The 25,613-nt window shown below is 39.4% G+C and overlaps 1 protein-coding gene across 5 annotated transcripts in view; it reads left to right on the top strand.

Moving 5' to 3' along the window:
* Window positions 1-25,613, top strand: part of wdfy3 (WD repeat and FYVE domain containing 3) — a 90,265-nt gene that overhangs the window by 11,001 nt on the left and 53,651 nt on the right. For all 5 annotated transcript variants that reach the window (XM_046385923.1, XM_046385924.1, XM_046385922.1 and 2 more), the window contains exons 2-11: window positions 6,224-6,434; window positions 8,862-8,985; window positions 10,467-10,576; window positions 13,702-13,938; window positions 14,359-14,551; window positions 15,342-15,528; window positions 15,621-15,787; window positions 19,291-19,770; window positions 20,720-20,824; window positions 22,985-23,178. In XM_046385923.1, the coding sequence (XP_046241879.1) occupies window positions 6,255-6,434; window positions 8,862-8,985; window positions 10,467-10,576; window positions 13,702-13,938; window positions 14,359-14,551; window positions 15,342-15,528; window positions 15,621-15,787; window positions 19,291-19,770; window positions 20,720-20,824; window positions 22,985-23,178 (1,977 nt within the window). In that variant the 5' untranslated portion in view covers window positions 6,224-6,254. The remainder of the gene's footprint in view (window positions 1-6,223; window positions 6,435-8,861; window positions 8,986-10,466; window positions 10,577-13,701; window positions 13,939-14,358; window positions 14,552-15,341; window positions 15,529-15,620; window positions 15,788-19,290; window positions 19,771-20,719; window positions 20,825-22,984; window positions 23,179-25,613) is intronic.

Below are 25,613 nucleotides of genomic sequence, written 5' to 3'. Positions count from 1 at the left end.
AAATTTGATGCCAGCAACATGTTTTAAATAAGTTGGGACTGATGCAACAAACCATCCACAGGTAAACGGTTTCATTGGCAACAGGTGATAGTATCATGATTAGGTATGAAAGGGGTGTTCTCCAAAGGGTCAGTTGTTCACAAGCAGGGAGAGGATGAGGTTCACCACTTTGTGAAACACATGATTATATAAAGGATATTACTACATGGGCTTAGGAACACTTTGTTCTTGGCATCAAGTATACCTAAGAGCATATTGTTGAAAGAGAGGTACACACAGAACTTTAAGTCATGTGTCTTAGTCTTGGATTCTGCGGTTTCATGATGCTTACTGTTTACCAAATAGATGGAGTTAGTTGTAATCGTGCATTTGTCTGCGGATCACTGCCTCTCCTTTTTTTGATTTTCCAGTTCAGCCTTATGCTGAGTCTTATGACATGTGTTTGCCCCAGTTTGTGGTCCCTGCCCCGCTGCGCTCCAACTCTACCATTCTCTCAGCACTCTTGTCTGCCTCAGTGACTCCCTGTTACATAGGGCCTTCAACATCAGCGTTAACAGTCAGCATTGTTAACAGAGATAAATGCTAGCTTTAATCTGAAGTAAGGCTACCGTATAGCACAAAAGATAGGTAGACTTTGTTTTCATTTCAGTTGATTTAAACAAAGCTCCAGCTTTGCATAACTGATTTTCAAAGTAAAACAAAAGCTAAAAGGATCATTATTACAAATTGTCCTTAAATATTCCTCACTGACGTTGCACTTCAGTTTCCGCCTACTGTATTTGCTATAGTTGAGCCGTGATGGGTTTATTACTGACCTTTCATGAAGTGCTTTGCTTTAATTCAGCCTTCAAAAGAAGGGGTAACTAATTTGGCTGTACAATTAATAGCCTGTCTGAATGTATGAATTTCTTGTTCTGTTGGACCTTGTTTCACTGCTGTTGCCCTGATTTCTGTTTCCTGCTGTTATTTTGTGACTGTACTGTTTCCATAAACTTCTAATGTGATCAGTCAGTCACCTGCTAAGATCAATCAGAGCTTCTAACACAGCTGTTAGTGTTAATAATGTAGCTAGTCAGTCAAAACAATGAGCTGACTCAAAAATTTATTTGTGCTGTGTTGTACACCAACTGATGAAGTGGTGAAAAACACATTTGAAAAACTCAACAACAAAGTCTCTTTCCAGAATTCATGACTTGCTTACCCAAGGTAATTCACACACCTTGTTGTGAACAGTTTTATGTGGGGAGTTTCTTTGAACCAAACTAAACCATACCACCATGCAGAATGTGCATCTACTGTCTGCTGTTGCTTCTCATGCTCGAACATCTTGATCACTGACACAAACTCGCTGCTGGTATGTTGGCTTGGCCAAATGTTCAGTGGGTCTGTGTCTTTTTCTTAAAGCTTAATATGTGTCTCTTTGTTTTACTACTGCTAATTGATTGCCCAGTCATTCAGTGGAGGAGTGAGAAAGATTTTTGGTTATTTGCTTTAAATTACAATATTATAAACGTGAAGCAATGGACAAACATGATGTGTGTCAACACAGAAAGGGGAAGGATGTCAACAGTGCAAAGAGCTGATTAGACTGCAGCAGTGCTGAGAATAGCTCCTCTCGTCAGTCTTAGGCCATGTCAGGATGGTAATGAAACTAGACGGCATAAATTTGATCCTAAAATCGGATGTTAAGGGTAAATAATTGGTTTCATATTAATTTCATATTGCAACATAAGTAAAAATAAGTAAAAGTGTAAGTGAGATAGGTAAAATAGTGAATGTGTCTGGTAAAACTGGCATTTTCAGCCATATGTACATAAACTGACTTTCCTTTCTTTGGTACAACAATATCCTGTTCTGACTTTAGTGCTGAGTCTCAGTTTCTAATATGCAGTCAGAAATCAGGAGTCATTTCCTTCTAAAAACAAGAACGTGATTCGGTGGAAGTCTGTTAGTGGGGAACTCTCTCGGTCAGCTTCTCCACATGTGCTCTTCACTTGGATAACAGTTTTATGGTGTTGATTATGACTGTCTCTTTGCATGCTAACACATAAACAGTGGTAGCCATTGTAAACATCTGCCCTGGGTGTATCTATTTAAGATCAGTCCCACAGTAGCATTGCAGAGATGTATTTTTTCAACTTTATAGATTCTACCCGAGTTTGTTCAAATTTTAGTGTCACACAACAGTGTTCTTAATCAGACCCTGCCTTGCAACTTCCTGTGGCTGAAAAAACTCCATGTTCTGCAGTCACTTCCTCTTATAAATAGAGCAAAAGTGAAAAACTTTGATGTGCCTCCAGTTGTATTTTAAACACTTAAATTTCCTATTGTGATATATTTTCACATATTTTGTTCTTTTTTTAATGCAAAGGTGGTAGTAGTTCATCTTCTTAATCATTAGAAAGTATGCAGTAAAATGTGATTGCTACAATTTAAAAAATTAAAAACAACTAAAGAAAAAATCCCCTGTCACATGTTCACCAACTTTGTACCATTTGCTACACTTTTATCTAAAGTGGATGAGCAGAAGGCAGTAGTATAAATTTGTTGTTTTGGAAGGATATATATTGTATGTCTTGGTCTAATGCCTATCTCATACAGGCAGAGCTGGTTAGTGAAAGCTGAATTGTGGAGTATATCGCTGCCAGCACAGCTTGTATTTTAAATGTCAATCCCTTGCCTCTTTTGATCACCATCATATGTCTAAAAAAGGTCTGAGACTAACCCAACATCATACCTTTCTGCTAATTTTCTTATGAAGTTTCTTTCAAACTGAGGAAAGAAGCCCAAAGTACATGTGACAGATCTAATTACATAACTCAAAGCATAATTACAGCAGTCACAAAATAAAGCCCTTACCAGGTGAAGGAGCTCAATCCCTTGAGACTGTGCATGCTAGAAACCTACACACACTCAGATGGCGTCGGGCACTTTAGATAAAAGTGTACCAAATGGCAGATGTTAAATGGACTTTTTGAGTATGAGTTCACAGAGAGGGCAGCCCTGCTGTGTGTGCAAAATGAGTTACTAAAACCTTCAGTCTCCAGTAATTTCGTTTGTGTCACAGATGCTATGTTCCTGTAATTCACAAAAACTCTTGGAAGCTGCTTTGTAGCTTTGTGTCTCTGCCATTGTCTGTCTGTCTCTGGATGCTAGTTATGGCAAAGTAGACCTTGAACAAGAATGCACTAAATAAAGGCCAGACCTCTGGGAATACCTAATAATAAAATAAAATAATCTTCCCACTTTGCTGTCGCAGTCGGCATTGCATGTGTGATAAAATAGTTATGACCCTGAAGCCAAAGTGCGGTGTATTGGTGGTGAAAGGTCGTGAGGTAATTAACTTGTGGTTGATGATCTTATTGGTGAGAATGATTTTGTGCATTAAATATTGCATTTAATGTATCCTGTGATGGTGGGAGTTGATGGGGTCACTGAAATCAGTATGTTTTGTTTCTTGTTATTGAGAAAAATATTTTTCCTTGCCAATAAAAATATGTACAACAGAGGAACAAGAACAGAATACTGTTGGGTTGTTGTTTTCATCAAGATAGGAAGTGCATAGATCTAACAGCAGGAAGGAGGGAAGACCATCATCAGTCATTATTCCTTCATTTGTTTTTGGCTTGATGTCAAGTCTGCAAATTACTTTAAAAATCCCTTAATATGATATATTAAGGAAATTTTAAAGCTCTTGTGATATCACAACAATAGAATGAAATTTATATTCTGCCAACAGATGGAGAAGCTTGCCAAGAATGAATTAGCCTTCTCAGAGGGACTTCATACCCTGAGGGTGACTGGTTTGAATCCAGATTTATGTAGTGGCTGAAGTGAAGGAATGAAAAATCCTTTCCAAGTCCTCAATAGCTTCTTTTGAGCTGTCAATTAACAAGGACTTTGGAGTGGATCGTGATGCTGACCCATTGTGGAGAACATACGGTTATACTGGCAAGTGTCAGGAATGTGTGGCACTGTTTAAATGTCAAGCAGAGTGGTGATGTGACTGAGGGCGGCCTTCATTACAAGCCCTCTCCTGTGATCTGTGTCTCTCACTAAACAATACAGCAATCTTTTGGCTCAGCTGGCATATTGCATATTGACAAAGTTCAGCGGCATGCATAGGCATGTTTTTGTATCAGAGCTGTCCCTCAGTGACTGCTAGTCAAAAGCTAATTTTACTAGCCTAAATTAGCATTCAGTTTTAAGCCTTGTCTTTTGCATTTTGTTCATGTGAGTGATCAGATTTTAATATGCAGGACGTCTTAGAACCCAGAAACCATTTCTTTGTTTTTTTTAGGCTCAAGAAAAGGTCCTACTTTGTCAATGTCCAAACTGAGAGTAACCCACTGTGAGGTTGGCAGCTCCTCTGCTGAGCAAGGATGGCCTACATGGTACACTGTCAGGTCTCTTAACTGTCCATGATACTTGCTGACATTTTCAGAGGGATGGAAACAAAACCGTCTTTGCTTTTCACTGCGGTTCACCTCGATGTACTGTATGTCTGCAAGTTGATGATGAATAAGTCAGGGTTGTAACCATGGCAAGAGTGGTTCTGTTTATTTCCGATGTTAATTGTCATGTCTTGTACAATTCAGCAATTTAAACATAAGGTAGTCTGATGCTCATGAGCAACATGATTTCAACATGATTTCAACATGATTTCAACATGATTTCAACATGATTTCATGGTTTCAGCTGCTACGTCTCCACTTTTACAGTGTGAAAGGAGCCCAAGGATCAGAGCTGTCATTTCGATGTAAGAAAATGTTCTAGTAACTCAATAGTGATTTAATGTGATGGAGAATTACAAAGAAGGGAAACAAAAGCTGAAGAAACAGGTTAAAAGGTTTTCACACATCTCAACGTAGCAAAACAATGTGATTTTATTTCCCCTCTCTAATGTCGTCTGTCCCTGGAGGCTCATAATCTATCATGTGGGGAAAATAAATGAGAAATTCTTTTTTCTCCTTCAGCCACCGCTGTCAGTGTACCCTTGAGCAAGGTACAGTGTGATAGTGTGGTTGCTGAAAAGGAGGCTTGTATGATTTACAAGTATTGTATGAGATTGATGAGCATCTTTGTTGCAAATATTCCGGGCTGTTGATGCTGTTTTTATCAGTGGATGTTTATCTGTGTTGTATGTAGGCTTTGCAGTTCTGCAAGGTCTCCTAGCAACCATGTTAAAGATAGTCTGGAGAGAATTGGACGTGTGGAAATAATGGCTAAATATATATCAACCACGCTACAAATAAAAGAGTTATAAAATTAAGGCATTTCAAAGTAAATTTCCTAAAGAAACATGATGTTTTTTAAGAACAATCAGGGTCAGTTTAAATACTAAATACTGTTTGAAATACTATGACTCACTGTTGATATGCTGTATTATTGTGCCAGTCCTGAAAGCTGTGTTTTACTGCTGTTGATCACAATATGTTACTTTAATACTTTACGGAATGAAAAAGAAAGGAACAAGACCATAAATCTGACCCAACAATGATACACTGTTTGTTAGCGATACCTGTGTATCAGGTTACCATGTAAGAAGTTAGAAATAACTAGACAAGTCAATAAAATCTATTACAATAACCATTTTAGAGCTTTACTATGTAGAAATGTAGTCAGCTGTTTTACAGAGCTGAGGACATTTAAATGAAGTTTGCATATGGCCAGTTATGACACTCAAAAGACATTTTTGTGTTTTGTGGTAACTTTCTTCATGTTTATAATGTCATTATGTCTCAATTTATTTACAGTATTGTCAATGTCAAATTTGTCCACAAAGCATATTTTTCAAATAGTACAGTGGGAGTGTGTATTGTTTGAATTTTTACAATATTATTGCTCATATGATACCTATGTACAGGTAATAGAACAACACAGACAGTTTGAGAAATATCAAAAGATTTTCTGTAAACCTGATATTTCCAAAACCAAACCAACCGAAACCAAACATTAGATGTCAACATACAAACTAAATAATATACTATATCTGAGATTTGCAAAATTTGTTATTTAAATCGGAAGCTCTGACTAAATTAAAAGTTCACAAGACCTCAGATCTGTCCCAGTGTGCAATGCCAACTTTCGGTGTTTCACCATTTTGATACTTGATGATACTTGATGCCAGACAGTTTAGTTGTTACCCAAAAAGCTGACAAGTTTGACACTCAGCCCAGCAAAACATTTTAAGTGTTGAGTTGCTCCTCTCTCCCTTCTGCAGGGCCGCCTTTGGTCTGACAAAGCCGCTCAAGATGAACATGGTGAAGAGGATCATGGGGCGGCCAAGGCAGGACGAGTGCAGCCCCCAGGACAATGCACTGGGCCTGATGCACCTGCGACGCCTCTTCTCCGAACTGTGCCACCCTCCTCGCCACATGACCCAGAAGGAGCAGGAGGAGAAGCTCTACATGATGCTTCCTGTATTTAACAGGGTAAGTCACACCAGGGTTGGGGGAGGGGTGACAGTCCAAACATGGGCATATGAAAGTTGGTGGTCTAAATTCTGAACTGAATAGATGAGAACAGATATTAGTTATTTTTAATTGAGAGTTGAACACATTTATTTGGGTTCTGTGATATCAGCTTTGTATATTGCCTTTGCCTTGGATTCATGGTGTCCATCAGCTCACACAGTGCCTTTGACATCATGCGCTTAGATACTATTGATGGAACCACATACACTACACCACACTTGGAATTAACATGCTGTGGTTGAGAGCTAATTTCCATACACACCTGAAAAAGCACTTCCCAGATTCTTTTTCAACAGCCTGCAGTTAAATCTGGTGGAAATGAGCCTGTTGACTCATGTGGGTATGTTGATTTTATAACTGGAGTTGAGCTAAACAGAGCACCTTGAGGTATATGTTTTAGTTTAGCTTAAGGCAGTGAATTAAATCTTGAGCTCCTTGATGACACACAGGTGCACAGGAATCAACCTGATCTCCAAAAGTATGCGTGAATATTGTCTGAAGCGCACGTGGTAGACAGGTGCATTGGAGAATGAGATCATGTAAAGGTAGCAAACTCCCACACAGTCTGTCAACAGTAAGTTTAATTGAAAATGTTTTAATCAAGACCTTTGAAGCTCTAGCTTTGAATCCACAATATGGAACAGCTTTATACTTGAGCCACAAGCTGCACCTAATTCTCACCAAAAACTAGCAATGCCAGTGTCATGGTGAGCATGGAAAATACAGGATGAACAATAGAAAATGTCATTTTTAGGAAATAATTTACATCAGGATCAGGAGTCCCTTTATAGAGTAAAAGTATTTCATTTAATTAGTGTTGCAAGTAATGATTCATTTCATATCTATTAGTCTTTTTTTTAATAAATGGATTAATTGCTCAGTCTTTGAAATATGTCTGTTTAAACTGGCAATAGACCAAGTATTATTTTGCTTTAATGTATCATAATGAAGTAAATATTGATTGCACAATGTTACAAAATAATGACTCCATCAGCATTTAGAATGGTTCCCTATAAACCTTGCTTTCATTGTGAAATTTTGTCTGCCATTAGGCACAAAACCACCTGGGAAAATGAAGGCTGACTGGCATTCTAGTCAGGCTAGCAGCCTGGCACAATTTCTATTTGCTTTCATGTCTGCATTACAGACTAAATGAATGAATAAACTCACACTTTTGTCCTGATTTACGTTAGTTTAGTTTTCACTCTGAGGAAAACAGAAAGTGATGTGATTGTCTTTGTAACAGAGGTGCCAACAATAATACACTTGAAAACACAGGAGGGTGGGGATGGGGGGCATGCATCAGAATTTCTGGGAGCCCAAGGTGACATCTTCAAATTGTTTGCTCTGTTCAAGTGAGAGCTCAGAACCTGAAGTGTGCGGTATATGATAATGTAGAAAGAAAGCAGCAAATCCTTACATTTGTGAAATAAATGTGTCAAAGTTCGTCATTTGCGTTTAATGAATTACTTAAACAAGTAATTAGTCATCAAAATTGTTTCTGATTAAGTTTATGTTCATTGACTGATTATACATTAACCATTGCTTTACTAATGCCAACACATGTAAATTAGACAAAATACTACCTGCTAATTGTCCAAACGTAAAATGCATAAGAAACTAAAGGCTTATAGTGTTTTGATTCAGAGAGACTGAATGGGAAGTCATGAAAGAGAGAGATTTAAATTGCAGTAGCCACAGATAATGTATTAAAATGCTTGCATGTGTGTTTACCCAGCAATACTGAGCATGCAGGGCTCAGTGAAACAGTTTCTCTATTTACAGTCTTTCTTTACATTACACTGATAGAGTGGTGTTCCTCTTTGTTTTGGAGCTGTTTCTGGAGCTGTTGAGTATTCCCGTCAGACTGGAGTGCCTTACCAAGGGTCTCTTGACTTGTCAGCTAATTATCCAGCGCGGGGAGTGATTCACTCACTGGTGGCATAATTCATGTCAGAATTCAAAAGTACAGTACTCCCGGTGCAGCAGGACGCCGTGCTCCAGGCCTGTTTTCATGTCATATTTGCTTGATAAATACGCAGATGATGAGTCGCTGTTGAATGAAGTGTAGTCGAAGAGAGGCTCAGTTTGCTCTGTATGCTATATGGTTGTAGAATCGGGACATTCTAGGAAAACTGAAAGAGATATAAGCCAGTTTGCTTCTACATTGGTAATTCCTGTGTCCCTTCTTAATGTGATTATTGCTGTAATTGTGAGCAGTTTAATAGCAGTGAGTATCTACTGCATTTGTTTTTTTTTCTTTTCCCACAATTAAAACAAAAGTTTCTAAGAAATAAATGTCTTTTATTTTACGGTCACTCATTATTAGTATCTCTTTGTCAGGTTGTCTTGAAATTCTTTCTGTATTTTGTCTGTCTACTTTAGGTGTTTGGGAATGCTCCACCTAGCAGCATGACAGAGAAGTTCTCCGACCTGCTACAGTTCACCACCCAAGTTTCTCGACTCATGGTGACTGAGATCAGACGACGAGCCTCTAATAAGTCCACGGGTGAGCCCTCTGACACATGCAGATGTAGTAGGAAGTACTATTCATCTGTGTATCATTACTTTAGGATCAGTTGCAGTTATTTTCCATGACCGCTGTGCTTCTTGTCACAGAGATGACATTATGATTCTGAGATTGTTATTCGTTAAATGTTGTGGTAAGGTTGCAGCAAATAACCAAAATACTTGCTGTGCGATGCTCAGTATAATATGTATATATACTATTTTATACAGTACACCAGTGCATTGTGTTCTGAATCTGGCATGAAGGATTTTCACTACAGCTTTGCCAGCAGCACATGTTCAGTGCTTTGACGCTTAAGTAGTGGGACTGTTTTGCTTTAGTGTGGCTTCCACACACACACAAAAAAAGTTAAACAGACCGGCTGACAGTACACACACTTGCTTGCACGCACACACCCTCACAGGGCTGTAAGTCTCGAGCTTCCCGTGTCTGATTTCTCCTTTTTTCTCGTATATTTCTCATCCCTGTCTGAACATGCGATGTGTAGTTTTCACACAGAGCCGTTCTCATTTTGCAACACTCACGCCTCCAGCTCGTCACCAGGCCTCTGTAGACTGAGTCAGTCGTTGACTCAGGCTCTCAACTGACGCTGTAATCATCAAAACAACTGATTTTGATTTGCTCGAAATAAAATTAAATGAAAAAAAAATAACAATAACAGTGAGCTCACAAACAAACAACCAAAAAAAAAACTTCAACTGTGACAGGAACATTGACTATCTGAAGTTAGCTAGGATGGAAATGTTAGCAAGTCAGGTATGCTCTGACTAATAAGAAAGATAGCATACTTATGAGGTCAAACTAGCACAGTCTTCATTTAATTTTCTTTATTACCTTGATTATTTTCATGAAATTGGAACAAGATTAGGACAAAATACTCCCGCGCCATCATACAGGCAATGTCACATTTAATAATGGAGAGGTATCGAAATGGTATTTCAGTCTTGTGATCAAGCTGTGGCTCTAAGGCAGCAGGATTCTTTTTTGCGAGAGATGATAGATTTGCATTAAACTGGATAAAGGCCATTGTCCACTGGCGATAGGTGAACAAATGTCCTCATGCATGCATGTCTTGGAGCCAGTATAGAGCTGGTTTACTTAGCTACAGGAGCCACGTATGAGATGAAAATTTTCCTCCACCTTTTCTCCATCCTGTTATCTTGAAACGTTTTGCCTGTCCACCTTCAGTATATATAAAGCAGGAGAATTAACTATTCAGAAAGGATAGAATCTCAAAAATCACACATTACGACACGTGCCAATAACATCTTAATGTGTACAAATGGTGTTTTTTTTCCCTTGGTTTAAGTGGGCTGGAGACAAGACTCGACGTCCAACAAATTAATTTATTTGTTGCATAATTGATCATTGTTCTAATGCATCTGTCTGCCACAAGGAGCTGTCATTTTCCATCTAGTTAACTTTATGAGTGTGTGCTTGTGCTTGCTTGTTTTTTGCAGAGGCTGCCAGTCGTGCTATAGTCCAGTTCCTCGAGGTGAACCAGAGTGAGGAGGCAAGTCGTGGCTGGATGCTCCTGACCACCATCAACTTGTTGGCCTCCTCTGGACAGGTTGGCATAATCACACTATGCTCATTTGCTTCAGTGTATTTGTATTCTCTGTGTGTGTATACATATATATATATATATATATATATACACAATATATTAAGTATGTTTTTTTTTCTAAGGATTATCCTTATACTTGTGAGTGTAGATGCAGGATGAAATCAGAGGAAGCAAAAAAAGAGGTTTCTCAGCGTTGTCTCTTTTTGACCCATTTGCATCTCCCCTCTTTGATGCTGCAGCAGAAAATAGCATCAGCCTCTGTAAGAACTGAGGAGTCCAAGTGAAAATCCCCAGTGGACCCTTCCCACCTTATTCTCATTTGTTAAATCTGCTTTACTGCTTTGAATGCAGGACAGTTGTTCTCTGCACATGATCATTCATGTCACATGAAAAGCACAATTGTCCTGTTTCAGTTCATATTGTCCAATAACACGCCATGAAATCAAGTCAGAAATTGGATTTGTGTATTTTGCATCTGGTCTGGTGGCAGCATGTTTGGCTTCTGGTTTAAAGGTTAGACACTGACTTTTTATTGTCTGTGCTCTTGCACTATGGCTAGCAGACATCTTTTGAACTTTTCAGCCTGCATTCCTCTGGAGATCTAAAGAGGAGCATTGCTGTCAGCTGGTCGGCTGCTTTTCCTGCTTCGGCGCACATCAGAACTGCACCGGTGTTATTGTCAAGTCAAACACGCCTTCTCTCCTTCTGCAGAAATGTTGTAAAAAAAAAAAACAATTAAATCCATTCTGCTTTCCTTTAAGGCACACAAAAAACACACACTCAGTGAGTGTAAGTATTCTACTATAGGTTTACTTAAGCACTTTCTAAGTACATGTTTAATCACCTTTAAAAATCTGTGGAAAAAATACATTTGGAAACTTGAGAGAAAGGTGAGAGACAGTACAGTTTTTATTAACACTATTTTGTTTCTGCTGCATTGTGTTTGAGAAAGTGTTTTCTCCAGTGCTGCTACAGAGAAGTTGAAGGATAAATGCCTGAAGGGGGACATTAAAGTGCCACTGCTTGCTCAGTACACAGCGGTTCAAAAATACACACATTCATGCTTGTACACATGCACAAAGAAAATCTTCTTCTGTCAGGGAATAAAACCAAGATTTATTTTTTAAGCTTTGTGCTTTAATTCAGACTTGTCTGAAGTGGCCTTCTTGGTGCCCACAGCAAACCCCAAACATGTCAGGCTTCAAACCACTTACACGTCACTGAAATTAAATTTCTTTTCTGTTGGGTGCTGGTTCAGCTTTGTTGTCTTGTCTGCCCTTTCCAATTAAATGTTCATACATTTTATTTGCTTGAAGGATCGTGTCAGTTTTGAGTAAAGGCACACTGGCTATATTTCACTTTATGGTAGGAGTGTTGCAAGATTTTAACTTGTTTCATTTCAGCAACTCTCAGACCATTCCATTCATTGAAATGAAAACATATCTTACACATAAATACACAGCTCACTGTAAATTTTCAAAGCTCAGAATGTGAGTTTGAACCGGCGATGCTCATGTGTGGACTCCACCCCTCTTTGTGCCAGACATAGCAGCTATTGCTGCTTGTGCCTTAACTTAGGTTGCCTCTTTATTCCAAACTGATTATGATGTTTTCCAGTGTAAGCAGTGCAGTTACGTATAAATAAGTAATGTGAACCTTTTTGATTGATGACCACGTGTGATAGAACAGTGTCTTTTAAATTAATGAAAGGAATCTCTTGGTAACACAGTGCTGTTGGTGGCCTGAGATTGAGTAAGCAAACGTACCCAACTGCAGCCAATATTTAGTATTTGTACAACTACAACTACAACTGACTTACCTAATGTACACTAACACTTTTGTGTCATTCTGCCATCGAACAGGGTGGCTTAATGTCCTCTTTGTGCCTGTGTGTGTGAGAAAGAGAGTGTGACTGGGTTTAATAGATTTGTATTCCTTTCCTCTGGTGTCTCAGACAGTAAAACAAAGGACTCTCTTGGCAGCTGGCCTCCGATAAACCTGACGTCACCCTCCTCCCTTTAATGCCATCTCTTCTCTCTCTTTTTCCCTCACCTCCCACTCTCCTTCTTCAGATGATAAAATAGCAAGATTTTGTTTGTTGCTCTGTTTCTCTACCTCTGCTTCCTCCTTTTACAGGATGCCCTTCACGCTCTGCATTCCCAGTGTGCTTGTCACTCTCTTTGAAACACACACACGCACACACATATCCAATAAAATGTCTTTGCCTCTGGTTTTCTTTCTGATTGACTGTTCCCAGTAACCTTGACCTTAAAGCTGCAGCAGGGCCAACATATCTCAGCTTGTTAAAACACACACACACACACACTTCCTCGCTTGCTGGGTGTACCACAGGTGCCACTCCAGTCTTCCATTTTACTGACTAACTATTAACTATAGACCCCCCCCCCCATTCTGTCTCTCCATTGATCATCTGAGGGAATGAATTGGTGTGTGTCTGTGTGCATATGTGTTTGTGTGCCTGCTGGGTTCTGTTATTCATCCTTATAGATCCACTGTGTCTCTGCGGTGCAGACAGGACTGGAGTAAAGGAGGGTTAATTCACCCTGCCAGTCTGTGTGGAGGTGTGTGTATGTGTGTGGAGGAGGGGGGGGGGTTATTGTCTTATATGAGATCTTATGTGTGTAAGTTTAGGAATGTGTGAGGTAATTTGTCAGTGTGAGCTTCTTTTCTGTGTGCTTGTGTGCGCGTGTAGGAGGCAGCGTTTGATTATCTGAATCATTCGCCTCACTGAGCACAAATCCCATCTCTTTCTCCAGTCTTTTTCCTTGTCGTGATGACACACACGCGCACACACACACACACACACAATCCCTAAAAGCTATTCGTGATGCTTTTTGTCCTCACGGAAGCACAACCGTGAATCATGACAACAGATATACTGACTTACCTAACGTACACTGAAAACAGAAAAAACATTTTCGTCTTTATGTGTTCAGTACGATATATGTGATAGCAGAAAGCAGAAGGCTACTGCAAACCTTCCATTGAGCAGATGGTTTAAATTCTTGTGTCTTCTGAACTGAGTGTCTTGCTTACAATTCACAAAGTACAACTTCTGTGCTTCTTCCTATTTCATAACTCCCACCTACCCCTCCCATCCCAATCAGAAAACGGTGGACTGCATGACGACCATGTCTGTACCCTCCACACTGGTCAAATGCCTCTACCTGTTCTTCGACCTGCCTCACATGGCTGAGGCCCCAGTTGGCCCCACCCCGCAGCTGCCACCACCACCACCACCGCCACCACCAGCCACCCAGGAGAAGATCCCAGGCCAGGGCCACGCCCAGCCGGAGCTGTCCCTGGCTGACCGCAGGATGCGGCTCCAGAACGTCTTCGTCCAGGTAAAAACACAGCTTCACAGGTTACTGTTCAGCTGGTCCATTAAGATCCAATAGAACATTTTTATTAAGTTTCCTTTAACATATTTTTTGACAACACAGTAGTTGTTAGCGTATATCAAAGTGCTCTGCTTTTTTCATGATACAGAAAAACATCTACTCCTTGAAAAAAAAGCAAATCTCTGTCATTTGTTACTGATTCATTCATAAAATTAGCTCTTGTAGAGCCTGATGGATATAATCATTATTGATTTAGATTTATTTGATCCTTTCCTCTAATGATGGTGGTAAATTCTGTCTGATGCATATTATTTAATTTTGTCTGCTATTATGATCATACTCCCTCAATTTTTTCACATATTAATGAGGACAAAGTGTCTGTTTTTGGATGAATTCAGTTTCCTGTCTTTTGCTTTCTTGCAGATCCTAGTAAAACTCTGCACCTTTGTGTCTCCGGCCGAGGAGCTGGCCCAAAAGGACGACCTCCAGCTGTTGTTCAGTGCCATCACCTCCTGGTGCCCTCCCCACAACCTGCCCTGGAGGAGGAGCGCTGGGGAGGTGCTCACCACCATTTCCCGACATGGCCTCAGCGTCAATGTGGTCAAATATATACATGGTATATACAATATATTACATCTGTGTACATGGTTTAGTTGTGGTTGTACAAGAGCTAATTAGTAGTGTAGTGATAAACCTAACATAGATATATTGAAGATTCAGTCATTCAAACTGCATCTGGAGTTTATCCAATGCGCATTTGGCCACATGAAAATTTGGAAAATGTCATGTAATCCACATGGAGGAGCTATAAACTTAAATCCACAGATCTACAGAAGAAAGCCCACGCAAGACAAACATCTGTCATACACCTAAAAACAAAGATAGAGGTTGTTCTCTGATATTTTTAAAACACACAAACAATTTAATAGAATTCATATCTTTTATTTGGCAAATGCTATTTATTTTGACTGTTAAGGCGTACATCTTATCGTGCTTCCATTGTGGTTTTATATTTGAAAATATGCATCTTTTTATTTGAGAGACACCTGGACCTCAAAGCCACCCCTAAATCGTAGGTTTATAGCAGAACACATTTTGCTAAAACTCAGAGGGTGTTCAAACCTTTCTGCAGCATTGTACAGTAGATCTAGACACAAATGGGAAACAGGACGCACTGAAACCAGACATACAAGCTGTAACAGTTAATTAGTAAAGTTCTGTGTTTACTGGAAACTTAGAGGAAGTGCAAGATTTTCTAACTTTGAATGCAGTTTTGCAGTTCTCCCTTTCCTATAAAGAATAAAAGAGAGAACAGGTTCCTTTAGATATTTATGTACATTATGTGAGCGATCCCTTCTTCTCTCTCACCCGTTAACCCTTTCTGCTCTCAACTCCTTCACCCACAGAGAAGGAATGCCTCGGCACCTGTGTTCAGAACATGCAGCAGTCTGATGATCTGTCACCACTGGAGATTGTGGAGATGTTCGCCGGCTTGTCCTGCTTTCTCAAGGACTCCAGTGACGTGTCCCAGACCCTGCTTGATGATTTCCGAATGTGCCAGGGTTACGCCTTCCTGTGTGACCTTATGCTCAGGTACATCTTCGAACCTCTTTCCTACAGCTAACATGTTCTTTGCTCCTTGAGTGTGTATGAACATTTGCACGAGCTTCTCTGTCTGTATCCAGACTGGAACAGGCCAAAGAGGATGAATCGAAAGATGCACTGAAGGATCTGGTCAACCTCGTCACTTGTCTGACCACATATGGGGTGACTGAGCTGAAACCTGCCGGCCTGACAACTGGAGCCCCCTTCCTGTTGCCCGGCTTCGTTCTCCCACAGCCCTCTGGGAAAGGTATGTTAATAGAAAATGTTGCATGTTCATCCTTTAATTCATCAGCTGCTGTCATCATTTTCAAAACCTTTAGACTTTAATTAATGTACCAGTCATATCCTTTGATTGGGCAGCCCTGGCATAGACTTTCAATGTCTAAATAATGCTCATTTACATGAATAATTGGCTGCTGCTGCAGACAAAATAGTGTTTCTTACATAACGGAATAAAACATTTTATCTTTTTGTCTTTTATGTGTGTCTCTGTCTTTACTTAACAGAGAGAGATACAGGCAACCCTGGGCGGCAACTTATTTTGACTCAATTTCATATGCATTGTGCTGCTTCTGCTTCTGTTGTGTTATATCCTTTCATATAGATTTACATCTTCAGTTGGAATCAGAAGGTTGGGCTGAGAGGTAGTGTTAAGGTGGTGAAGATTTCTCTCCCTCCCCTCACCCAGGATATGTCCAAGTGATTTTCTGATCACAGGCTTGCCTCTTAAGGCTCCGCACTCCCCCCCACCTCAGTTTGCTCAAAGCTTTGAAACAAGAGAGTGGAATTACTTGTGGAAAAGTCTTCATGTATACCCCAGCTGCTGTATCTCCCTGTCAGATCTTAATCCCTGAAATGACTTTGATGCTTGGCTGATCTCAGTAAGCTGAACCTGTTGACAGACACCATGGCAACTCTGCTGCCTGTCACACTGCTGGAGTTGAATGCCTGAAGCCTCTTGCATACAAATGTGCTCTTTGGAGTCTAGAGATGCTTTAGTGGTTTAGAGAATTGTCTGGAGCCACATGGTTACTTCTGTTGCCTGCCTGGATAGAACCTGTCCCCCTTGACCTCTTCTTTTTACAGTTTGTCGTCAAAGGAACAGGGTGAACTTCATATGGCAGCCACATCTACCTTACATCTAAAAGAATTATAATGTACTGATGCCTCGTTAACAGTATGCTCATGCAGGGAAATACAAAACCGAGTGCCTGTGATCTTGTTGACACAACATTATGGTCACACCATATAAAATCCCTGGTTTCACTCCATTAGGGATTTTTATACCCCTCATTATCTCCACAAGGTTTCTGTCCATATTTACATTTTGAACTGCTTAACTAGGGCAAAATCTAAAAAACTAAAATTGAAATGGGAATACAGAAAAACACTCCCACATTATGCAACTCAGGAGCAGTTAAAAATAGACTCCAACAAATATACAGAATTATTACATGTTTAAAAAAGATAACCTCAAATCTTAACTCTTTAAATACTTGAAAAATATGCTGGAATAAACATTAAAAAACAGAAAAGGCCAAAGCAAAAAACACAAAAAATTATGGACCACATATGCAAACAGAAAAAGAAAATAATTATTAATTAATTGAAATAAAACAAAATAAATGAAATAATTTAATAAACAGCTATAAATATGAAGACACCCTCTGAAAATAATATGCATAACATAAATACATGACACTTGACTAATACACTACAAATAAACCTAAATTATTTTTGTAGTTTACACTGCATGTTACATAAAAAAAGTAAATTAAAATTATGACTTTTTCTGCTCTTTTTTTGCTTGGCTTTTGTTTCATTTTGGCTTTGCTGGCGCTGTCTGTTAAGGCTTAGTTTTGTGTAAATGGTTCCGTTAAAGCACACATGCTGAATGTTTTCATGTGACAGGTTTGAACATTTCCAGTAGATGCACAGTGCTGTAACCTCATCTGGTGTCGTCTCCACCCAGTGGCTAATGACACCTTTATAACCTCATAGACACACAGCCGAGCTCTGCAGCCTGTTTTTACGTGCTCTCGAGCCCACAGCGACACTCACACATATATAAACTTGTGTTTGCTTAGCTAATGACAGTGCCAGCTGTGTGCAAAGTCATTACCAGCGGCCATCATGGTGTGAGGGTCCGCTTATATGCCTAATTAGGCTGCCACATTCACTTAACTGTTGTGTGTGTTTTGGTGCGGGTTGACGCTCCTCCCTGTGTTTGTGAGTCATAGTTTGTGGGTTTATGTTTGCTACTCAACCCCAAAGGTCACGTGATGTGTTTTGTGTTGTTCATGGATTACATTCATCCTTCTTTAGTCTTTCTCTCTGTCCTCCCTCAGGTAAGGACATACCACTACCACATACCAAGAACTGACTTTTGAATTTTGGCATCAAAATTTTTCTCCCTTGTTGCTTTATTGCTCCAATACTGATTTGACAAAGAAAATTGTAGACATTTTTTTGTTAAACAACAAATTCTGTCATGAAGAAAAGGGATTAAGTTGAATGAGCATTACCACAAATTAGACCAGTGTTGTTGACTTGTAAATCAGTTTTAAATTAACAGTCTAAAGAAACAAATTAATTCTTTATGAAAACCAAAACTCCTTTGTGAGAATGGATATAATTATCATTTTTTTTCGTAATGGCCAACAGGCCAACAAGTCTCTGATTGCAAAAACATTTTGCTAATTTACTTTTTACAAAATGTAAACTACTAAAAACACATTCAGAAACCATTAATTAATCAAATTTTGTTTATTATTTATATCACTAAGATGTGTTAAAGTAAAGTAAAGTATAAATTCCTCATGGTATCACCACTGTGCTTCACTTTATTTGTGCTTACTAATGCTTTGGATCAAACTGGAGCAACTTTTTGTTTGTTTTGTAGGTTAAAGCGTCATAACAGGGTGTGGGGTTTCCTTTTGGCAAATACCTGACTAAATACTGCGGTTACTGCTATTTAGGTTTCATGTACCTTCGAGGCATTTTGGTCTCACCTCATGTAGCATCAGGAGTGGTCTCAGATGTTTGCTTGTAGTCAGAGAGATGCAAAGGCCAAGAAGTCAGTTTGTGTATTGCTGGATCAAGGCCAGCCGAGCCATATGTAGTTCTGAGATGATGTAAATGTGCCCACAGCCTCTATTTTTCCACTCTGTTGGTGTTTGGTCTCTTGTTGTGTTTTGAAAACTACTTTTAACACATGTGGTTGATGTTGTGAATTATGCATTTTTAGTGTGTTGTTAAAGTGTAAGTACCCGGAAAATTGCTCTATAAATAATGTGCATTGTTTTTGGATGTTAACTAATAGTTTTATCCGTTTTGTCACTGAGAGGTAAGGCGAAGTTGTTCTTATGGTTTCCTGCAGTTTATTGTGGTTTAACTGAACAATAACTGAGCTTTGCTGCTGATTTGACATGTGCCACCCAATTAGGCACATGTTCTTCCATGACTAAGGTATAAATATGACATTAGACGTAGACTAAGACATAAGACTTAGTAGAACACACACACACAAACTGTTTGGGTATATTTTGATGTCACCCATGTTTTGCTGTTGTAGCTGGTTATGTTTTTCACATGCTTACTTGCAAATACCTATTTTTTCTTCGTAGTTGTGTTGTTTTGTTACCATAATTTTTTGCCTCAACTGGAACCATAAATGTAATTTCTGATCAGTCGTTCATAAATATTTTAGCCTAATCACAAACACTTTTTTTTTATCTCTTCCCTCTCCAGGTCACACGGTGCGTAATATCCAGGCGTTTTCAGTGCTCCAGAATGCCTTCCTGAGGGCCAAAACCAGCCGTCTGGCCTGTATGCTACTGGACGCCATCGGAAACATTTATGCCGCAGATTCGGCCAACTACTTCATCCTGGAGTCACAGCACACTCTGTCGCAGTTTGCAGAGCGTGTTGCGAAGCTCCCTGAGGCTCAGACCAAGTACTTTGAGCTGCTGGAGTTTGTTGTCTTCAGCCTCAACTACGTGCCGTGTAAAGAGCTGTTCAGTGTCAGCGTGCTGCTCAAGTCGAGCACGTCGCACGCCTGCAGTATCACGGCCGTCCGGACGCTCCTGAAGCTGGCCAGGCACGACCCGGTATTCAGTGACGTGCTGCGGGAGGTCGGCCTCCTGGAGGTGCTGGTCAACCTGCTGCACAAGTATGCTGCCTTGCTCAAAGACCCAACCACGCAACAGCATCCACATAATAATGACCAAGGTGAGGTGCTTCTTAGTGTTTTTTTTTCTTTTTTTCATTTGGTGATGAGTGAAAATGAGCAGAGTGGTTACAGGGCTGCAGAATTCATCATTATTTGGAGCAAATCTCTTGAAGTGGGATACATTCAGAGGCAGGACAGAAACTTGAGTGACTTGCCATAGTAGAAGCAGAACAAAGGGAATTCGACCATCTGTACTTAAACAAGAATAGATCATTAAACATTTGGTGAATTTTTGTTAAATGTAAAGGTGATCCTAATAACGGCATGGTTTCACATTTAAATATCAGTTAATGAGAGTTAATTAAGGGAGCATTTCAACAGCAAGCTGAAAACCTTGTATGACACATTGACACACCCTGAGTACACGTGTGGGTCACTGCAGAAAAGTGAGATGTTACACCACTGAAAGTCAGCTAAAACATTTTTTTGTAGTTGTTAAGCTGTTTTTAAAGACTTTATGTATTCATTTTTAAATTATAGAAATAATTTCATTGAAATTGTTCAAAGAAGTCAAGTCAACAATTTTCAGTAGCAAGTGAGCACATGAGAAAAGATCAAGTCATTGGCTGGCACCACACAACGTGAAGTCCAAGCCTTAAAAAAATCTGAGCTGTTTAACTCATTTATCTACAGGCTAAATGGATCTAAGCAACCACAGGCTTGACCTGAAATGCACCGAGCTGAATCAAGAGCAGATTATAAACCCATTAGAGACAAAAATGTACATTTCGTCAAATACAGATGGTCAGAAAATTAAATTGTACTTTTTTTATTGTGTTATTTCCTTATGGTAAAAGTATCCCACAGCCTTATTTCTTTATTTATTTTTTAGTTCATGTCCTTCATTAAATCTTAAGTGTTATTCGCTCACTGCAGGTATTTAATGTAGTCATGGTGTCGTCTGATGCTAATCTCTTGTCTCTCTCTTTGTCTTCCCTCCATCTTTAGCTGACTGTAAAAACAACACGGTTGCAGAGGAACAGAAGCAGCTGGCCTGGCTGGTGATGGAGACACTGACTGTGCTCCTGCAGGGTTCCAACAACACTAACGCAGGTAAGAAGAAACACACATATACATTTTCAGGCATATTATGTGCATTGTGTACAAATGTGTCAAAAAGGTCTTAAAATGCATATTAAATTCATGAAGACGATTTTTTAAAATTACATTATTTTTAAGTTTAATAGTTTTTTTTTTTAAGTTTAATTAAATACTTTAAGTATTTGCCTTTTAGATTAATACAGGTTTAGGAGACGCAACAGGCTTCTTGTACCTTGTAACTTTCAGATGCCCTTTTCACTTATAATGTTAGACATTCTTGTCTGTGGAGTAGTGGAGGGCATATTGAACTCCTGCACTGCACATTGCAGCTAGAGCTGACTTTTGTTATGCTATGCAGGATGTTGTGCAGGACCAGGATCAGTGAAGGACACACATTACTGATGCCTTAAGAACTACTGTACAAGTTGTACTTTTTGGCTTTAAGTATTTGCCTCAAATGTGAATTTGAATGCAAATGACGGAAAGATATGATGATCACTTAGTGTTTGAGTCGGAAAATTGCAGTTGTACGTTTGTATCTGCATGTATCTGCCTTACCGAAGTGTCCTTGAGCACTTTGGTAAGGAACTTACCGGTGTCCTTTGCTGCTGATTTCTAACCTCCCTGTTGATTTGGAGACGGAAGAGTATTTTCCTCAAGGGATCAATAAAAGATCTTATTAGATTTCCTTAAATCTCCCTTTCCTCCCAAATCACTCAGTCTCTTATTGACCCTCTGTGTTATTGTGTGTGTGCTTTAGAAATGTGATGAGTCACAAAGATACCCAACAGGCTGCACACAGACAGCTCAGAGCTCAGTGATTGGTTGCTTTCGTCAGGAAGAAAAAGGGATGATGTGTGTGATATTTGTGGCCCTCCATTCTGACACATTGATCAGTCATATCTACAGAGACTTGCGATGAGTGGGAGAGTAGAAGGAAATTCAGCACGCCACAAAAATATATGAGGAAGCAGTACTAAAAGATCAGCGCCAGAGCCACAAAGCACCATTGGTAAATAGATTGAAATTTTACATTAGTTTTATTCAGATAAACAAAGCTCACCAATAACACAAGCAGACGATTGTGAGAGCTCAGGCCTTCTGTAACCTCCTACTCTTTTGTGAAGGTTGGAAATAAGCATCAACTTCTGCACTGTCAGTTGTACAGCGAGTGTCTATACAGCGCAAGCAAAGATCCAACTTTCATCCCATCCTCTTACAAAATGGCATTAATAGCATTTTTGGTCAATTGATTAATCTATTGAAATGATTCTATGGTTAAACAAAAGTACTAACTTACAGCAGGTTTGTAAAGTGTAACAGGAGTTGTTTTAGACCAACAGCTACCTGTTTTTTTTTATCCTTCTTACCTTGGATTAAAACATTCAGAGGTGCCTGAAGAGTTCAGTTCTGCTTTAAAGGAATAAACCACTGAAATTCTGTCTGTTCTGAAAGGTATTTCTGAAAAACTTATGCCATTGTGGAGGACGGTAACTGTAGTCACCTTTGATTCCAGTCATGCTGGATTCCAAAGAGTTCCAGCAAACAGCAGGTCATGTCTTAAAAAAAACCCATCTCTGCAGCATAAAAAACTTCTCTGCTGTTGATCTGTGCGCATATCATAAATAATACATAAATGTAATTAAATTAAAATGACGGCCTAAAATAAAGCTTATACATTGATATAAAATGCCAGACATTTGTGCTTTTCCCTGTTTTATATAATTGCAAATTGAATATCTTTGGGTTTGGGACTGTTGGTCAAAACTTCACTTCAGAGCTGGGAAATTGTGATGAACAGTTTCTAGGATTTTCTCTTTTGTCTTTCCTTCTTTTTTTATGGAATAAAACAACTATTAATTAATAGTGCATGACTGATTAGGCCTGATCGGTATGATTAGGCCTAATCAGTCATGAATATAATGCCTACTTTCAGCCCAAGCTAAATATGCTGCTTTGAGGTGGATGTAGTGTATTGAGCTATGTTGTGAAGAAAACACTATGCTTTACATGGTGAATAGACTAATGAGCAGCACTGAAGCGTACTCCTTGGACATCACTTCTGTGTGAGTGTATTCACTGTAACCTGGTCTGCTGTCACTGTGCCAGCTAAAAAGTTTAAGATGAGCCTAAGAGTGTAAACCTGTGTTGCATTTTCTGTCTGTCTCCCAGCTCTGTTCAGAGAATTTGGCGGCGCTCGTTGCGTTCACAACATCGTGAAGTACCGCCAGTGTCGGGAACACGCCCTGCTCATCATCCAGCAGCTCGTTCTGTCACCCAGCGGAGATGACGACATGGGAACACTGCTGGGCCTCATGCACTCAGCACCTTCCAGTGAACTACAGCTGAAGACTGACATACTGCGGGTAACAACACACTCAATTCCTCTAGTTTTCAATGCATATTTTTTTTTTTTACTGAATACTCGATATGTTCACAGGGCTCTGTCTCACAGTAGTATTTTAGTTCATATTTTGTCTGGAAATACACAGCTTCTTTGATTTTAGAGACTTTGTCAACTCAGGCATGATCAGTTTTTTGAAAAATGAGTGTATCTTAATATACTGTAGTGGAGCGAGGAGTCCAGAATGATGGTGTTAGCTACAAAAAAGCCTTCAGTTTCAGTGAGAAGGTTGAGGAAAGCAAAATCTGAAATTAAAAAAAAATCAATATGCATTTGAAGCTGTGCATACAGTAATTGCTTCAGTCCAGGGGCACTAAGTATAAGGTGCACATAAAGGCATGCACACACACACACACACACGGGATGAGAGGCTTATTTTCTGATGCATAATTGCATTATCAAATTCCACTCCTTCAGATGAGGTGGTTCTCATGCCTTTTTAAAGCTCTGGATTAACCCATCAGCATTTTGTTCCTTCTTCCACTAATCAGGGTTTTTAATTATTATCCTCAAAATAAAGAAGGCTGCAAAGAACTTATATTAAATCCAGCTGAGTAAAATTTTTTTTCGTCACTCATCATCGGGGTGTGGGTACCATTGACAGTAACACACTGCAGACATACAAACAGATCTCAAAATTAAGCTGATTATCCCCATCAACGGGCATATTTAACCCTGTAATCTCTTATGAGGGCACAGTTTCAAACCCCATTATGTTGCTTCTTTTCTTCAAGGCCTCCTCGTGGCTGGAAAAGTTAACACCAGAAACCTAAATTTTGCCAGCACATAGTCTCAGTCTGGTGGTAATTTCCCAGCTTGTAGAACAGGAAGAGTATGTCTTCAGCATCCTGTGATTGGTTCTAAAAAAGGACAAAACGCTGTGCTGAGTCTGGAAGTATTTTAATGCAGCAGGAAACGGCTGGCTCAGCATTGCAACATACTGCTCTTTTTTCTTCTCGGTTATTCTCTCTTCTAGTGCTGTGAATCATTTCATCTGAAACTATTACAATGACTTTGCAGTGTATAGTGTAAAAGGAATGGTCACAAATGACATAGTTCCCTTTGCAGAAGTGAGCATAATAGACAAAATGCTCAGTCAGGGTCTATGGGTGTAAGATTATCTGGTAATACAATAATGATATTATCAATTTGATGAAAGATAAGTGAAGAATCCTGAATGTGGAGGTTTATTATTGACCTTTGATAGTAGCTTAGGAAAATATTCTTAATATGTGCTCCAGTGACTAGCCTTTAAAAGAGCTTTTAGGAACCTGACAAGTGGTTGAGCTATGATTTGTTTGTCCTACTAACAGTTTGTTTATAGAAATAATAACCAGAGGGGAGAGTTTGTTTCTGGCTGTTCCAGTCAACCAGTTGCGTGAAAAATTGTCAAATTGCTGCAAATCCTACAAAAATGGTTCGGCAAAAACACTGACGAAGTTATGTGGTACTGTTTATGCATGATTTTATGAGTTAATATTTTACTGTACCTAGAACATACTTGGTCATTTATCAGTTTTAAGTTCTCTATAAAGTGGAGGCCAGGGGCTCAAAACACTTAATTTTTTTCTTAAATTTTCTTAAGTCTGCCCCGACCCAAAAAACCAAAATCCTCAACAGCTTCTTTCCAGAAACATTGTTCCCATAATTATTGAAGTGATTCTGCCATCAGCACATTTCATTAGAACCAAAACTAGCAGCATACTCACAGAGTTAAAGCAAGGCATCTGGACTTGTGAAGATGGACTTGAAGACGTTTCCCTGCTAATCCAAGCAGCTTCATCAGTTCTGAAAAACTGTTAGGTGGGAACAAGTATATGTACCTCAGTGGGTGTGACTAAGTGAAACTAAACAAAACAAAGGATCTGATAGTCCTGCAAATTTGTCTATGTAGTTTGATTGCAAGTCAAAGGAATATCCCATTTCCTTAAGATGTAAGTGGACCGCTAAGTCTTGTCCTGTGGAGGTGGCCCTCCTGTGTTGTGCCATTCTTCTGTGGAGTGGTTGTTTTGTTTCACCAATGTACAGATCAGAGCATTCTTCACTGCACTGGACTGCATATATGATATTGCTCTGTTTTTCCCTGGGGATTTTGTCCTTGGGGTGGACCAATTTCTGTCTAAGTGTAATCATGGGTTTGAAATGGACCGGGATGTCGTGGTTGTTGAAAATTCTTCTTAGTTTTTCTGATAATCCTGACACGTAAGGAATGACACTATTACTCCTCTTCCTGTTGTCCTTTATATTGTTGGTGGGTCTTCTTTTTGTGGCTTTGGTGAGTGCCCAGTTGGGGTAGCCACATGTTTTTAGGGCTGACTTGAGGTGTTGTTATAGCCACATACTTTGATAACACGAGAGGCTTAAGGGACAACATGTTTGTTAAATGAATTCATCAAT

This window comes from Scatophagus argus, chromosome 4 (genome assembly GCF_020382885.2).
Source record: "Scatophagus argus isolate fScaArg1 chromosome 4, fScaArg1.pri, whole genome shotgun sequence".
Taxonomy (NCBI): Eukaryota; Metazoa; Chordata; class Actinopteri; family Scatophagidae; genus Scatophagus; species Scatophagus argus.
This window is presented reverse-complemented; position numbering and strand designations above follow the sequence as displayed.